The sequence below is a fragment of the Nannospalax galili genome, unplaced genomic scaffold, assembly GCF_000622305.1.
Source record: "Nannospalax galili isolate Female #2095 unplaced genomic scaffold, S.galili_v1.0 scaffold529, whole genome shotgun sequence".
Classification (NCBI taxonomy): Eukaryota; Metazoa; Chordata; class Mammalia; order Rodentia; family Spalacidae; genus Nannospalax; species Nannospalax galili.
The window spans coordinates 1,923,021-1,940,163 of NW_008360309.1; the positions used below are offsets into that span (position 1 = coordinate 1,923,021).

The following is a 17,143-nucleotide window of genomic DNA, read 5'->3' on the forward strand; positions in this document are numbered from 1 at the left end:
TGCGGCGGTGACGGCGCCCCGCGCCCGCCCTGCGCCCCCAACACCCCAGCGTCGCAGCCCTTGGCCGGCGACGCCAGCTTCTACAGCCTCGCGCCTCTCGAGTCCCCGAAGCCCCCCGAAGTTCCCGAGTCCCCAGCTGGCCCTAGCCCCCAAGCCGCGTGCTGGCCTGGCGCCTGGCACTAGTGCACCGTCCTGGGCTGCACCACCTGCCAGGGCGCGGCCGCCCTAGCTGGCCCCCGATCTGCCGTTTTCCTTTTGACCAGAATGGGGGAGATGAACGAAACCCCCACCCCCCAAAATAGAGAAAAATACAGAATAGGCAATTATTTGTTTTTAATTTATTTTGTCATATTTTTGTAAAACGGCAGAAATGCAATAAAAAGTATATTTCAACAGTGCCTGAAGTCAGAGCGATGAAGGGGCCTCGGGGGACCCGGGTTAAACCTCCTGGTTCTCCCAAGAATGAGGACCAAAGAGCACAGATGGAAAACTCCGGGCATTGTGGCCAGTCTCCAGTTAGCCAAAGTTAGAAACCCTGAGGTGTGAAAAGGGTTATACCTCAGGTCAGGTGGTGGATGGTGTGATGGCCTTCTGTTAGGGGTGGCTGGATTAGAGAGGCAGGCCTTCCTTGCCCCAGATCTTGGAGAACAGGGCAGAGGAGCTGTGGGGTAGGAACACTAGGCAGTGGACTAGCAGCCTTTGTCCACATGTGACATGGGCTTGGGGGTGCCCAGGACAGGAGGGTTGGCATCAGTAGTCAGGCTGCCCACCCTTAAAACACCAGGCCTGTTGGAAACGTGGTGAGGCAGAGGCGTGGGAGGGCTGGAATGCTGGATACCAAGGCCTAGGAGCAGGCTCCCAAGGGCATTGGGAGTCCTAAGGGTGTGCACACTGGAAGAGGACCCCAGCAGGTAGGAGGGGGACCCCACTGAGCAGGGCCAGGCCTCCCACAGGTTTCAGCAGCAGTGGCCATACAGCTGGCCCTCCCACTACACCCACCACTTATAACTAGGAGTTGTTTGCACAACTTTGAACCGTTCCAGTGCTCAGCCACCTGTATCCTTGGCCGAAACAGCCAGGTCTAGCCTATCTCCTGAGCACTGCACCTCACCTCAGGGACCCCACACTGTATGCTGTGGCACACAAGCTACGGCAGAAGGCTGTGCAGTGTACCCACACTGCCAATGTAAGCAGGCCCCTGGTGATACTATGGCCACCACAGCTCCCTGGTGTCTCTAGCACTGAGCTTTCAAGCCCAAGGCAGGTGGGCAGCCAGTGCCCCAGCTCCAGACCACATACGGTGCAGAAACCCATTCCTTTATGCTAGTGGCCACAGGCAGTCAAGTTGGTTAAGGTGCCAAGTGCCCAGAACCACAGTCACAGGTGCTGCAGCTGGGGGGGATTCCCATCTGAGCCATGTGAACCAAGGCCAGGACATTTCGGTTGCCACCCTGTGGTTGTCCTAGCTCTGACATTCTCACCAGGGACCTGACTCTGAGGATCCCCCAGGAAGGTCCTTGCAGGTCTTTGCCGGACCAGGACCCCCTTGCTGATCTCTTGGTTACAGTGGCTCCTCTTTTACCTTCAGAGCTCTGTCCTCCTGGCTGGGACACGGGGAGCAAAGAGGCCGGGTCGAGTAGGAAAGATCCTTTTATTGGGGTGGACGCGGAGCACGGGCTAGTCCATGATAAAATGACTTAAGAGAAAGATCCAAAAGGGCCTTGTCTCCCATGCCCTGGTATGGGCTCAGTGAGGCCTGGGCATGGGAGGAACCCCGAGCGGGGAGGGGGTGTGGGGGGGGGCACTCCAGACCAGGCAGAGCCTATGGATGGGAAGGATCAAGAAGGCTGCTTGGTGTTGTGGGAGGCCAGGCCACCTCGGCCCTGGACCCTGGGCTTGGCCTTACTGATGGGTGGCCGGGTGGGGGACACCACTGTGAAAAAGGGTCTACTGACACCTCACAGCTGGGTCTGATGTCCCTTTAACCAATGCTTGACACAAGTTACAGCATAAATAAAAACTCAAGGAAAATAAATACTTGGGTCCTATGAGGTTGGAGGGGTATGGGCTGGGTGTGGGCGGGCTGCGCTTACACACGCGGGCAGGAGTGGACAGAGCAGACAGACGGGGTGAGCAGGCACATGGGGCCTAGGTGTCTTCTGGCATGTCCGGGCTGTCGGTCCGCGCCACTTTTCGGGGTGGCGCCGAGCTCTCCCCCTCTGCCTCCACCTGTTCTTGATCTCTCTTCTTGGCAGCATTCTGGAGGCAAGTAAGTCTATCTGTGTAAGCATCCAGGCCCTGCTTCCCGCCACCTGCACCTGCCCTCTAAGTCCCATACAGTTCCCTGGAACCTGCTGCAGGTGAAGGCAGCGAGGAGGCAAGCCTCTTCTGAGGTCAGAGGAGACACCAGGGCCCCAGGGATACCCTGAAGGGAACTAGGGCTTTTTCTTTTCTTATGGAGACAGGGTCTCCTTGTAGCCCCAGCTGGCTTGGCACTCACTGTGTAGACCAGGCTGGCCTCAAACTCAGATCCATCTGCCTGTGCCTCCTGAGTGCTGGGATTAAAGGCGTGTGCCACCATGCCTGGTGAAACTAGGGCTTTTAAACAGTGTCTGAACTGGTATGGAGGCTTGTCTGTAATCTAAGCACTTGGGAGGCAGGAGGATCAAGCTGCGTTTGAGGCCAGCCTGGGCTATATACCTGTCTCAAAAAACTTAAAAGGAATTTATAGTCTCATGTACTTCAGGCTATTGGACTTTTTAGTCATGTGCAAATTGCACATTATAATAAGACGCTAGGGGTGCAAGCATGGCTCAGCCATGGGGTGTGGGCCACCAGTGTGGGGTATCCTGGGATCTGTCCATAGCCTCCCAAATAGAACCCCAGGAACACAGTACCCACTGCAGCTTGCTCCCCTCCTGGTCCCTAACCCCTAATCCCTTGCTGGGCAGCAGCCCCCTACCCATGTTCTGCAGCCCCTCATCGCCCCCCAGCCTCACCTTTCTGTCCCATTGCTGGTGTAGGTAGCGCAGGAGGATGTTTGTCTTTTCTGTCACGATGACTGAGGAGCAGAGAGACAGAGTGAGAAGAGAGGCGGCTCAGCCTCCACCTTGCTTGCTGGACAGGCCACAATTCTCGCTTGCCTCCTGGCCTGCCTCGAGCATGGCTGGTTTTTCTGGGGCAAACTCAGCACCCCTAATTTGGAGAAGTGTCAGAAGACTGGTGTTTCCCCTCTGAACACGGAGCCCTAATCTGGGGTCTCCACCACCTGCTTGCAAGGGTCCACCCTGGGTTTCCCAAAGCACAGAGTCCCATAGGAGGGACCAGGATGAGGGAAGAGTTTGGTTTTGTTGGTTTTGACGGTTAGGACAGAACCTGGGCTCTCCAGGATGTACAAGCCAATGGTCTGCTGCTGAGCCATGCCTCGGCCCCTCCCCAGGACCCGGCAAGCTGGTCTTTATAGCAGTACTGTGCGTGAGCACTGTGCTGTGACACTGAAGAAAAAACAGTGAACTTGAGTGCTACCATGTGGGTAGTGGGACCTGACCCTGGGTCCTCTGCAAAATTAGACAGTGCTCTTAACCACTGAGCCATCTCTGCAGCCCCATGTTTTGTTTTGTTTACATTTACTTATCTTGTGTGTGTAGGAGCACACATGTGGTAGTCAGAGGACAACTTCCAGGAACTGGTCACCCTCCTACCATGTGAGTTCTGGGGACTGAGCACAGGTTGTCAGCGTGGTGGCAGGTATGTTTATCTGCTCAGCTATCTCACTGGCTCTGGGTTCTTTTCTGACAGCTAAACCACTGTGTTCTGTAACACAGCTCTCAGGCTGGATCCTACTGCCTAGTCCAGTCCCAGCTGGGTCACCACGTTTAGGTGCCTCCATATCACAGTCCTTGGCTTGCAGTCTCCCATGTGTGCTGCAACCTGTGTGGAAGTCTCAAATGAACCTTGGGCACTGGCCCTGGCCTTCTAGCTTTTGGGGCCAGGCCCTCTTGTTCACTGCATCCGCTGCTGGCTGGCTGGTGACTTCCAGTGTGCTGGGATTACAGATGTGTGCTACTGTACTTGGCTTTTATATGGGTTCTCAGGTCACTGCTTGTGTATCAGTGAGCCACCTCCCCACCCCTAGTTTGTGGGGTTTGTGGTCTTTTTTTTAAGCTTTTTCAGACATGGGCTCATGTAGCTTTAACCCCTACTCCTCCTGCCTCAGCTTCCCAAGGCTGGAATGACATGCCTGTGCCGTTACACCTGGTTTATGCAGTGCTAAAGCTGAAGCCAGGGGCTTCATGCACGTCTCATGGTGTTAATGCAGAGCCAGAGGAAACGTGGCTTGGCGTGAAGGGAGGACAGGACGGCTCTGGCCAATTCAGGCCCCTTCAGGACCAGATACTAGTGACACATGGAAAACTGGGTGGTCCCAGAGGAAGCCAAGGCCTGGTGCTCCCAGGCAGAGTAGACAGGCATCCTCAGTGTCCCCTTGTCCCTTCCTCCCTGCCCCAGAGGCCAAGGTTCTAGGCACTCACTCTGTTCTGACGGGTACTCCCGGGTAGGCAGGTACACTGAGGGCCGTCGGTTCTGCAGAACGGGGAGTGGTGGGTTAGCTGGAGCCTCTCATGGGAGAGTCTCGCCGCCCCGTCCCCCATCACTCACCGAGGCCTTGCACACGGAGTCCGCATGGAACCGGCTGAAGTTGCTCTTGTTGTAGACTGGCAGGCCTTTCAGGAAGTCTGCCTGGAGGACAGGAGAATGAATGTGAGAACCGGCCTCAGACAACCCCTCTGCTACTTTCCAGAATACACCCAGGGCTGGCCAGCACTTGGAGGCAGGTAGAGCTCAGTGAGTTCAAAGACAGCCTGATCTACATAGGGAGTTTCAGGCCAGCCAGGGCTACATAGGGAGACCCTGTCTCCAAAAGAAACAGCCAGCCTGGAAGAGTAGCCCCTCTCAAACACAGGAGAGCTGGCTGTGCTGCTGGGGCACAAGGCTCCATCTGAGTGGCTCAGGGAAGTGGCCCTTTGGTCCACTTGCTCTCCATCATCACTCAAGTCTGGGGAGGGGCAGGAGACAGCATTTGCAAGTCTGTGGCTCCTAAGTATTCTTCCTGCTGTCATGAGCCAGCCAGGGTGGGAATGTGCCCATTATAAGGATGAGGAGACCAAAGCAGAGGCTGCCTGTGACTCACTAGGGTCCCCTCACCCGATGCCCAACCTCAGAGGCTACAGTTCTGCTACCCCAAGGTACTCCTGAGGCCTGGGCCAGGTAGCCCAGTGGCATCCCACCTTCCCAGGTCCAAGTAACATCCTGGTGGAGCAAGTTGTGTGTAGCAGCAGGCAGCCTCCTCTCAGCCTCAGGACCTACTACTCTGAGGACAGCTCTGAGTCCAAACTGACTCCTGCCCACCCCAGATGGGCTTCAGGGCAGGATAGAGGTATCATAGTGTGGCCAGGAGCCCAGAAGGCACTACATGTGGTCCTAGATAGTGTCAGGGAGAGGTCAAGTTAGTTTGGGACCCAGAGAGCTTCCTAGGAGCAGCCATGGAGAACCTGTTGCTGTTCATGCCGCCCAACATGTCATCTCATCACTCAGAAGGCGGAGGTAAGAGGATCAGGAGTTGGAGGCCAGCCTCAGCTACAACAAACAAGCAATCAAGACCCCCCCCCCGTCCAGCCCCAGCCAGCCTGGTCCATGTGGTTTCCTGTCACACTGTCTGTCACCCCTTTTCTCTATCAGGGACACACCAGCCAACTAAAAAAACAATCAAAGCCCCCCCCCCGTCCAGCCCCAGCCAGCCTGGTCCATGTGGTTTCCTGTCACACTGTCTGTCACCCCTTTTCTCTATCAGGGACACACCAGCCAACTTCCCTACCATCTCAAAACCTCTCTGTCCCCACCCACAAGGTGTATACCCCACCCACAAGGCCATCATGTTCACTTCCTACCTGAGGCCACAGGGCAGGACCGGGTCACCTGAACCCTGGGCCCCTGGCGGAGCTTGGAGAGGATCCCATACTCCTGCACCCGACCCTGGCTCAGCCCCTTGCTGGCCAGGGGACCTGGTGTGTCACCTTCTAGGTAGGCTGCCTCACCATGCTTTGGGCCACCCCAGGACACATTCAAGCAGGGCTCAGAGTCCTCAAGACAGCTCAGGCACAGAGCTCCCCTGAGCATCTACCTATCCCACTTCTCAGAAAGATAGGATCCCTGCCTGTCAGCTAAGCTGGCAAACAGGTCTCGAGACCCAGGAGACTGCCTCCCTCATGGGCCTATGGGGTTGAAGGAAGCCACACCTCTGAGTACAGAAAGGACACACTGATGGAAAAAAGGTCCTGGGGCAGCAGGAACTTGAGAAGAGAGGAAGTTCAATCAAGTCCAGTGTAGCTGGAGATCCCTGAGGGCAGGGCTAAGTGGGTGGGATGAGGTCACAGAGGTGGACAAGCTCTTTGAGTGTAAGGCAGGAGCTGGCTCACACAGGGAGCCCCAGGGATGTTTTATAAATCAGAAAGTGGCACAAAGTGACTGTCTTTGGAAACCCCTGGTTCTAGGTGAATTAAAGACATCCTTAAAGACCAAGGAGGAGGGTGGGATCAGGGAGGTGGCAGATTCAGGACCAGGGCAGGAGGCAAGGGTAGAGTCTGGGTGTGAAAGAGGAGTCTGAAGAGATGAACCAGGGACAGCCTCATTTCCTCCTCCAGGAACTCTTTCCACTCTCTGGGGTGTGAGATGGGATTAGGGCCACAGGAAAGGGAAGGCCCGCAGCCCAATCGTGAGGTGTGGCTAGCACCCCATGTCCCAGATGGGGAGACCAAACCCCAAAGAACTACGGGGATCAAGACCACAAGAGGTGGTGTGAAACTCCCAATAGGGACCATCTCACTTCAAGATCAGGGGCTGGCGAGCGGAGGACGTCATCAGCCCCAAGTCACCCAGCTCATCTGTGGGCGGGTCCCTGTGCGACCACCCCTCAGCGCACCTTTCTATGAGGTGGACACTCATTTCCGAGGCGAAGCTCTTCCCTCTCCAGAGAAAAGTGAGGGGCTCAAGACGGTGAGAGATGGGGACCCTGACAAAGAGGGGTCCAGAGCGATGTCGCACTTCCTTCAATGACAAAGCCCCGCCTGTCCCGCCGTGCAGCCCAGATTGGCCCCTCAAACGCCCGGAACCCGAGACGAGGCGCAGAGGAGCAGCCCGGAGCAGGGGTCTGGAGGGACCCCACCCCACCCCAGGCGATTTCCGGGAGGAGAAGAAAACAGGCAGTCGCGACCCGGAAATGAATGAGTTGTCAGGGCCTCAAAGCCTACCTAGGGTCAGGGGTCGCGGAAAGCGCCCGGGTGGGGTCGGCGGGGACGACCGCAGGGTCGGGGAGGGGTCGGAGGTCGCAGGTCGGCGCGAGGGGCGGGCCGGGCTGAGGGGGGCCGGGTTCTCAGGGAGGCGGAGGTGGGGACCCCGTGCCGCCATGCCAGGCGGAAGGGGAGGCCGCGCTCACCATCGTCCGCGTCCGCCGCCGCCCCGGCCACCGCCGCCGCCGTCGTAGCTTCCTTCCCAGCCGCCGCCGCACAACCACTTCCAGCCGCCGCGCAGCTCACGCCGATGGCGACAGCGCCGCGCGTCATTGCTCCGCCCCTCCCGTGGCCTATGTGCTTTTATTGGCCAACTCCCTCTGGCTCCTTCTCCCATTGGCCGGTACGCATACATCATCAAGTTCGATTGAGAGAGCAAACCCCGCCCGGGGCTTGGGGAGAGAGAGGTGTGGAGCGAGACGTGAGTTCTGGAAGTGGGTGGAGGACGTGGGAGCACAGGCTCCTGGGAGTTGTAGTTCCCTTCTTCCTGCGGCTCCACAGGGCTCTGCTGTAATTGGTGTGGGCTCAGCTTCTTAGGTATCCCTGGAGGGGTCTCACAGTAGTGATAACCCCCTCACCCACCCAAGGCCTCAGCCTACATCTTATTTCCTTTTCTTTTAAAAAATATTTTATTATTTTTATTTCATGTGTATGAATGTATTGTCTGCATGTATGTGAGCGCACCCGTGTCGTGCAATGCTGAGGGCTTCGGATTCCCTTGGAACTGGAGTTAATGACTGTTCGTAGCCGCCATGTGGGTGCTGGGAATTGAACTCGGGTCCTCTGCAAGAGCAGTCAGTGCTCTTAACCTCTGAGCCATCTCGCCAGCCCCATTCCTTTTTTTTTTTTTAATTTATTTTTATTTTATGTATATGCGTGTATTGCCTGCATGTAGGTAAGTGCACCCGTGTTGTGCAATGCCTGCGGAGGTCAGAAGAGGCTGTCGGATCCTCTGGGACTGGAGTTACAGACAGCTGTTAGGTGCCACGTAGGTACTGAGATTCGAACCCGGGTCTTCTGCAAATACGACCAGTGTTCTTAACTGCTGAGCCATCTCTCCAGCCCCCTTATTTCTTTTTTTGGGGACCACAGTCTCCTTGTAGTACGGGTTAGCCTTGAACTAGCTGCAATCCTCCTCCCTCAGTCTTCCAAGTTTCTGGTATGGCAGAATGTTTTTTTTAATTTTTAAGTAGAGCTAACGTAGATTTATTAACTTCGTGAAGAGCCGGACATGATGGCGCATGCCTTTAATCCCAGCACTTGGGAGGCAGAGGCAGGCAGATCTCTGTGAGTTTGAGGCCAGCCTGGTCTACCTAGTGAGTTCCAGGACAGCTGGGGCTACGGGAGACCCTGTCTCAAAAAGACCAAAAAAAAAAAATTTTTTTTTTTTGAATGTTTGAGAATTGCATACAATATTTTGATTATTTAGACTCCCCTGTCTGCACCCACTTTAATGCCTCCCACCTGATTTCATGTGCTTTTGTCATGCATATTAAAGCTTATGGAGGTCATGCATATTAAGGCTTACCAAGTCAAATTGGTGTCCCCAAATGCTCTTAACTTTGTGTTCATCAGTGAGAGCCTGGTTAACCTATCTAGTGAATCACACCCTTCAGGAAAGCTGCCTCTCCTTCTCACAGCAGCTATCAGTTGCCAACAGTTAGTTCCTCAGCTAAGGTGGGGAATTTTTCCCCACTTCTATGCTGGGATTCTGTCTGGCTTGAACTTGCATGGGTCTTGTGCATGCTGTCACCATTGCTGTGAGTTCATATGAGTAACTGCCCAGCTTCTACCCATCTTCTGCAATGGCCCCGAGACTTGGGTGGCAGAAGTTTGATACCGGTGTAGAAATTGTGTGCTATGGTGCACCAGTAGAATTCATAGGACAACTTTTGGGAGTCAGTTCTCGTCTTTCACCTTGTGGGCCTCAGGGATTGAACTCAGGTCATCAGCTTTGGTGGCAAGCACCTTTACCAGCTGAGTCACCTTGCCGGCCTCCTAATTTTATGTTTTGAGACAGATCTCACTGTGTAGCCCCAGGCTGGAACTGGAATTCATTATGTAGTCCAGGATCCTCTTGCCTCAGCCTCCTGAGTGTTGGAATGACAGATGTGAGCCACACCTGGCTCAAACTTGAATTTTGACATATATGGTCTCTGAATTAGTTACTTGAATTATCTGCGAAATGACAGCTCATACTAATATTATTTTCATTTTCTTTTGAGACAGGGTCTCCCTGTAGCTGGCTTGCAACTATGTAGATGAGGCTGGCCTCAATCTCAGACATCTGCCTACCTCCTGGGTGCTGGGATTAAAGGCATATGCCAAGCTGGCACGGTGGCACACACCTGTAATCCCAGCACTTGGGAGGCAGAGGCAGGTGGATCTCTGTGAATTCAAGGCCAGCCTGGTCTACATAGTGAGTTCCAGGACAGCTGGGGCTACAGGGAGACCCTGTATCAAAAGACCAAAAAAAAAAAAAGGCATATGCCACCATGCCCGGCTACCTAGTTGATACTATTTAAAAAGGTTTTCTGTGTGTGTGGAGTGTGCTTGTATGTATGTGAGCACATGTGGGTTCACACTTGTGTGTGCATGTGTTGAGGCCAGAAGTTCACAGTCGGTATCTTCTCCTCAGTATTCCACCTTATTGATGTATCTGATTATTTTGAGATAGGGTCTCCTGTAGCCCAAGCTGGTCTTAAACTGGAAGTATAGTTGAGTATGACCTTGAACTCCTGACCTCCTCGGTCTACCTCCCAGGTGCTAGGATTCCAGTGTGCTCACAGTTTACACTGTGCTGAGGGTGGAACCCAGAGCCTCTGCGCACTAGGCACCTACTTTGCCAACTGAGCTTCCCCTTCCACTTCATTTTTAAGACACTGGTGCAGACCATTTGGCTAGACTGGCCAGCCAGCAAGCCCTGTGGATCTGCCTGCCTCTCTGCACATGCCAGGGTTATAGTTACAGACCCCTGCCGTTGTGCCAGCTTGGATCCAAACTTGGGTTCCCCAGCAAACATTTTACCCACTGAGCCATTCCCTCAGCCCAAGTGTGTGTGAGTGTGTATACATACACATACACACAGGTACATTTTTTTTAAAGTGACAGTGCCTTATGTAGCTCAGGCTGGCCTCAAACTTGTTGTGTAGCTGAGAATGACCTTGAACTGACCCTCCTGCCTCTCTCTCCCAAGTACTGGCATGAATGAGCTCAGTCATTGTAGCTCCCTAGTGTCCCAAGGATTGAGTCCTATCTTTGGGGTCCCTGGAGCCCAGCTTCCTTCAGCTATACATGCAGTGACTCCAGTCCATCCTGCAGACCCCACCTCTTCCTCCAGGAAGCCTTGTTGTCAAGGACAAGCCAACTAGGTTATCTATTTTCTGGGGCCTGTAGCCTCCAGAATTCTCCTTTCAGATCAGATCCCCTGTGTCCCAAGTGCCTGGCTCCAAATCCACCTTATCCAACACACCCTTCAAGACAACAGAAGGGGCTGGTGACATGGCTCAGCAGGTAAAGGGGCTAGCTGCCAAGCCTGACAACCTGAGTTTGATCCCTGGAACCCACATGGTGGAAGGAGAACTGACTCCTGCAAGCTGTCTTCTGACAGCCACACCAGCTGCCTGTCCCAAATCAACCAGTCAATCAATCAATCAATCAAGAAAGACAAGGAGCGACCACCCATTTCATAGCAAGAGCTGGATGGGGGGATGGAGAGATGGCTCAGTGGTTAAGAACACTGACTGTTCTTGCAGAAGACCCAGGTTCCAATCCTAGCACCCACATGGCAACTAACAACTATCCAGTAACTCCAGTTCCAGGGGATCTGACAGCCTCTTCTGTCCTCTCTGGGCATTGCACTACATGGGTACACTTACCTACATGCAGACATAACACTCATACACATTTTAAAAAAAAAAAAAAAAAAAGAGCATGTGCAGCCCGAGGTAGCTGAGTAAGAAAGTCAACTAAAAAAAAAAAAGAAAAAAAAAAAAGAGCAAGAGCTGGATCAATTGCTAACTGCACAGTACTATTATTATTACAACAACATCAACAAACAACAGATGAAAGGAAACCCCAGCACGTGTTTGTTTGGGACCAGCGGCCTTAGGCCCCGAGATCCTGACTCCACCAGCTTTCCAGACCTGTAAGGCAGGACACTTGTAGCTACGAGACATTTGAACATCTATCGGAAATCTGATACTCATAAGTCACTGATAACGCTAGGTGACCTCCATGTTTTAAAGGAGCCCTTGTCTTGGAGATGTGTTCGGAAATACACTGAATATTGGTAGTGACATCACAGGCCGGGGCGACAGCCGCTGGGCGTGGGTGGTCTGCGCTGCGTCCTGGCGGACTACTGTGAGTTCAGAATTCATCATCTAGAAACCTAAAAAGGGACTGGCCCCCACTTCCAGCTCCCCCCAGCTTCTCTTCCCTAGGCCATTCTGCTGGTGTCGGAGTACGGGCGAGATCCCTGTTACACGGCGGTCAACCACAGGCGGCGCTGCTCAGTGGCTCAAGGACTTGCGACCCTTTAACATGCGACGAAGGAGTACCTGCACGCCCGCCGGCGTGCTCAGGCGGCGGATCCAGCCATGCTTGTGCTTGCGTTTCATGTTACTGGGCTGGTACTCATTCCCGCGCGTCCTGCCGCGGGTCTGATGCGGGGCGGGGAGGCCCCAGGCATCCGGACGTCCCATCCAAACCCGGGGTTGGAGCCACCTGTGGGCGCAGAAAGATGCGGAGAAAGCTAAGAGCCGATGTGGCCTCCGCCCGCAGCTCAACACCTCTGAGCCCCAACTCCGCGATTTGCACTATCTAGCCTGTGTGCAAAAGGCGTTGTATAAGTGAGCGTGGTACCCCGTGAGTACTCACCTGCCACTTAGCAGGGTCACCGACCTGCCAGCAGAGCCCCCAAAACAACCCGCGAGGAAAGCCATGTACGGCCGCAGGTCGCGACGTCCCGGCAGACACCAGTTCCCTAGACCAAGGAGTCCGCAAAAAAAGCCTTATGGGGAAATGTAGTTCTTGTGTACTGCAGCGGAGCCCTTCGGGAGCTGTAGTACCACGCCTGCGCATCCGTAACCGGAGCGGCTGTGCCCTCAGGGAAATGTCGTTCTCCCAATGAACCAGCAGGTGGCAGGCGAGTGGCGCCGCCTCCGCTTGCGCGTGCGTAGAACACATTCTATCCCGGGTTTTGCTGGGAGTTGTAGTTCTCTCGTTGCCCGGTGGCAGAGGGCCAGGGTGGTGGCGACGCAGCTGCTGGCAGCTTCGGGGAGAAGCTGGCTGGCCGCCTCTCTCCCCCAGTCTCGGCGAGAGATGGGCGGATGGCTCACAGCTGGCTGGCAGCTTTTCTGTGACCGCAGCTAAGGCCTTTCCTTTTGGCGGGCGGCCCAGCAGCGCCAGTTCCATCTGGCTGGGTGTCCTCAAGGTCGCTCTTCTCAGTCTGGAAAAGTCCTGGATGGCGAGCCTACCCTAGGATGGTTGACGTCCTCAGTCTGGCCCTGGAGGAATGCTTTTCTGATGCGCATTCACCCTCCTGAGCTCCCCATTCGCCAAGCCTGCCTTACCAAGCCTTGTACACACGTGTCCCTAAATGTCAGTCTCCCCTTTCTCTGCTTCCTGTCCACCCTTTAAAACCTCCACCTTTACCTACAAATAACAGCAGCAATGTATTGAGTACTCACTATGCGTGGGAGGAAGGGCTACACATAGGGAACAGCACACTGCAGGGAGGAAGGGCCGAGGATGAGCCCCGGCGCCCAACTTTCGGCTCTGGGGTCTGTCTTGTGTGGCCGAGACGCCACAGCTGAGTTGTCTCTGTAGCTACTGTTCACACTGCCCGACTGTGACTTGGCAATCACCTAATGCCCAGCCCCGAGACTTGGGACTGCTTGTTCAAATGCCTGACCCTCTGTGAGCTTCAGCCTTCACATTTGTAATGGCAGAGATCTGGGGGTCTGTTTCCAGAGCGAAAAGATAACACAAAGAGGGGCAGGTGGGTGTGGAAGACACAGCTGGCTGGGGAGACCACCGGCCGCAAGCCTAGCGGGCCGGGGCGGAGGCCTGTCCCTCCCCCACCCCAGAGTGGCTCACAAGGGCGGGACTGCTGCTCCCGGAGCCCACGCTGATCCTGGAAGCTAAGCCTCTCATTGGACAGCTATCTAACTAGGCCAGGTCGGCTGGCGGCAACGACAGGCTGAGATGCCTGTCAGTCGTTACACGGCCCCGCCTACCCCGGGAGGGATTTGCAGGGCAGGCCTGCTGCGCGGCGGCGGGATGCAGCGCCGACCGCCTGGGCCAGGCTGATGCTCCCGACCCCACGCCACCATGTAACCAGCACCTGCAACCCGACACTTGCTTCTCCGCCTGGGACCCCCGCGCCCTGCCTCGGGCCCCGGGCCCCAAGGTGACCTCAGGTGAGTGGGGCACCTGCAACCCGACACTTGCTTCTCCGCCTGGGACCCCCCGCGCCCTGCCTCGGGCCCCGGGCCCCAAGGTGACCTCAGGTGAGTGGGATCGGCTGTCAGGAAGATGAGCCTTCAGGCTGCAGGGCCTCCACGTCGGAGGAGGGTGTCCGTCAAGCCCCGCGTTGGGGCTTCTGGGGTGCTCCAGTTCCCCATGGCCTTGACCTCACCGCAGGGATGACCGGGCTGGCTCTGGGAAGAGGGGTTGGCGCTGGGCTTTGGAGATACCTCCGCAGTCGGGATTCTGGGGACCTGGAGGTGGGGGGCACGGCCTGCGCCTGGAGGTGGGGGGCACGGCCTGCGTTCCCCCCAAGTATAGAGGACCACCCCGGCCTGGATCTCTAACGTGCATCACTCCATCAGCGGCTCTCAGGCCAGGGGGGGAGAACGAGGCTGGTCCTGTCTCCAGGCCTCAGACAATGGGGGTGCACTGCTCGGGTATCCCCTCTAGTTATGTAACCGCCTGTGGTTGTCATGGACACAGTGTGGGGGTGGTTGGCCCAGGCAACTGGATGGAGGCCCAGAGGCTTCCATCCTGCCTTCATCCTCCTGGTCACCACTGGGGGCTGTGCCCCCCCCCCCCCCAGGATGCAAGGTGCCTGGGCAGCATCCCAGGCTCGGCTCTGCTCTGCCAATCAGCTATAGCTCCCTGCTTCCCCTGGGCCTCTGGAGCTGGTCAAAGCTTTCTATGGCTCAGTCTCCAGCTTCCTTCCCTGGGCCTCCTCTTCATTACTCAGGCTTTCAGCCAAAGCCTGAAGTGGGAATGTTCACCCTTTAAATAAACAGAGAAGCCAGACTTGGTGGCACAGGCATACCCAACCCTACTGGGAGTTTGAGGTCAGCCTAGACCGTACCAATTAATGAGAGTGCTTGCAACCCAGGTGTGGTGGCACACACTTGTCACACCAAAACTCCAGAGGTGGAGGTAGAAGCAAGGTCAGCCTGGGCTGCACAGGGATTTTGTGGCCAGCCTGAATTACACAGGGAGCCTGTCTCAAAAAACAAAACAAAGCAATTGAGGCAGATTGCATGCATGCGCCCATGAATGAATGCACTCATGAATGAATGAATCCATGCATGCATGAATGAATGCAGACACGCATGATTGAATGAAGGAATGCATATGTGAATAAGTAAACGAATGAAAGGGGTTATGAGGCCCCGAGGTCAACTCTAGCTGGAAGCACCAGGGCATCCTCTTCTCCAGGAAGCCCCTCTGCTTACTCCAGCACTTTACCTGGTCCTGCTCACCCTGTGCAGGTGCAGAGCCCGCGCCCCTGAGCTGGCTGCTGTCCTTTCTCTCCGGCTCCAGGACACACCATGTTGACCGGGGTGACAGACGGTTTCTTTTGCTGCCTGCTGGGGACACCCCCCAACGTGGTGCGGCCGCTGGAGAGCGTCGAGTCCAGCGACGGCTACACTTTCGTGGAGGTCAAGCCTGGCCGAGTGTTGCGAGTGAAGCATGCGGGCCCCGCGCCCGTCCCTGCGCCGCCGCCACCTCCCGAAGATGATCCCACGGTCAAGGCGGGCCTCGTGCGCTGCCAGCGTCGCATCACGGTGTACCGCAACGGAAGGCTGGTCGTGGAGAACCTGGGCCGTGCGCCACGGGCTGACCTGCAAGGCCGCAGCGGCTCCGGAGACCCGCCCACTGCTCTGGAGGTGGAGCTGGCAGAACCCGCGGGGGGCGACGGCAGGGCCACCCCAAGCAGCGGACGGCGACGACGACCCCGAAGGCCCAAGAGGACCATCCACATCGACTGTGAGAAGCGCGTCACCAGCTGCAAGGGCGCACAGGCTGATGTGGTCCTCTTCTTCATCCACGGCGTGGGTGGCTCCTTGGCCATCTGGAGGGAGCAGCTGGACTTCTTTGTGCGACTCGGATATGAGGTGGTGGCTCCGGACCTGGCGGGACACGGGGCCAGCTCTGCACCACAGGTGGCAGCCGCCTACACCTTCTATGCCCTGGCGGAGGACATGAGGGCCATCTTCAAGCGCTATGCCAAAAAGCGCAACGTACTCATCGGGCACTCCTACGGGTGAGAATGGGGATGAGCTGCCCACAAGGCACCCACTTCCTTCCTGGAAGGTTTCCGAGACAGGGTCTCGTAGCCCAGACTAGCCTCAAGCTCATTATGCTATGCAACTGAAGCTGACTTTGAACCCTGGATTCTCCTACCTTTGTCTGCCAAGGACTGGGTAGCAGGCATGCGATTGGGTTGTGGCATGGCTCAGGGGTAGAGCCCCAGTATAGAATCCCCCAGTGAGGGGATCTCCCAGTGTGGCTTAGAGGTAGAGCTCCTGGCTAGAATTCTCCGGTAACAGTCTGAGGCCTTGGCTGGACTCAGAGGTAGACCCTTGCCCAGAATCCCCCAGTGAGGGGGGCTAGGGAGTTGGCTCAGATCTTTCCCCAGTAACACACACACACACACACACACACACACGCACAGACACACACGCACAGACACACACAACTGTTTTCCTTAAGATTTGCTAGTAAGCCAGGTGTCATTTACTAATATGCCCATCATCCCAGTGCTTGGGAAGCTGAGGAAGGAAGAACACTGAAAATTTAAGTGCAGTGTGGTCTACAAAGTGATTTCCAACCCAGAACTACATCTACAAAGTAAGACTATGTTGAAAAAATATCTGCAAACAGGCTGAACATGTTGCTTACACCTCTCATCCCAGGATTCCAGAGACTGAGGCAGAAGGATTACCCTGAGTTGGAGGTCAGGTTTGGCTGTGAATAATCCTTTGTCTGAAAAAAAAAAAAAAAACAATCAAAAGCCTGTTAAGCCTGTTATCACAGCAGTTGGGAGGTGGAGAGACAGGAGGTTCAGAAGGTCAAGTGAGGGTCATCATCAGTTACTTGGCCTAGAGGCCAGCTTGAGATACAGGAGACTGTCACACATGCACACAAAAACTAGAGCACTTACACAGTTAACTTACTCAGTTAATAGAGCATTTACCTGACATGCGCAGAGTATTTTCATTTTATGTGTATGAGTGTTACGCTTGCATGTAGATGAGTGCACCTGTGTCGTGCAATGCCCACAGAGGACAGAAGAGACTGTCGGATCCCTTAGAACTGGAGTTACGGACAGTTGTTAGCTGCCATGTGGGTGCTGGGATTCGAACCCAGGTCTTCTGCAAGAACAGTCAAGTGTTCTTAACTGCTGAGCCATCTCTCCAACCCCAGAGCCATGGGTTTTCAAAAAAAGGAATTAAAGCCGGGCATGGTGGCACACGCCTTTAATCCCAGCACTCGGGAGACAGAGCCAAATGGATCTCTGTGAGTTCAAGGCCAGCCTGGTCTACATAGTGAGTTCC

At 55.4% G+C, this 17,143-nt stretch overlaps 3 protein-coding genes across 7 annotated transcripts in view; 2 read left to right on the forward strand and 1 right to left on the reverse strand.

Annotated features, from left to right (window-relative positions):
* Positions 1–183, forward strand: part of Ano8 (anoctamin 8) — an 11,298-nt gene extending 11,115 nt beyond the window's left edge. The window contains exon 20 of the mRNA XM_029559371.1: positions 50–183. Within this exon, the coding sequence (XP_029415231.1) occupies positions 50–183 (134 nt within the window). The remainder of the gene's footprint in view (positions 1–49) is intronic.
* Positions 184–366: 183 nt separating this feature from the next.
* On the reverse strand, positions 367–12,379 carry LOC103726903 (DET1- and DDB1-associated protein 1). 2 transcript variants are annotated; one of them, XM_017795967.2, is made up of 6 exons: positions 12,222–12,379; positions 11,903–12,068; positions 4,657–4,737; positions 4,530–4,581; positions 3,000–3,061; positions 367–2,259 (listed from the first exon to the last, which is right to left on the reverse strand). In XM_017795967.2, the coding sequence occupies exons 1-6, from the start codon at positions 12,284–12,286 to the stop codon at positions 2,149–2,151; spliced, it is 537 nt and encodes a 178-aa protein (XP_017651456.1). In that variant the 5' UTR covers positions 12,287–12,379; the 3' UTR covers positions 367–2,148. The 2 variants fall into 2 exon arrangements, with proteins under 2 accessions (XP_017651456.1, XP_008822834.1); XM_008824612.3 differs by lacking the exons at positions 11,903–12,068; positions 12,222–12,379 and adding an exon at positions 7,490–7,642.
* A 1,186-nt stretch (positions 12,380–13,565) lies between these two features.
* Positions 13,566–17,143, forward strand: part of Abhd8 (abhydrolase domain containing 8) — a 7,173-nt gene continuing 3,595 nt past the window's right edge. Inside the window, exons 1-2 of one of the 4 annotated variants that reach the window (XM_008824616.3) lie at positions 13,566–13,765; positions 15,126–15,849. In XM_008824616.3, coding sequence (XP_008822838.1) covers positions 15,134–15,849 — 716 coding nt within the window. In that variant the 5' untranslated portion in view covers positions 13,566–13,765; positions 15,126–15,133. The other 3 variants (XM_017795966.2, XM_008824615.2, XM_008824614.3) reach the window with 3 other exon arrangements.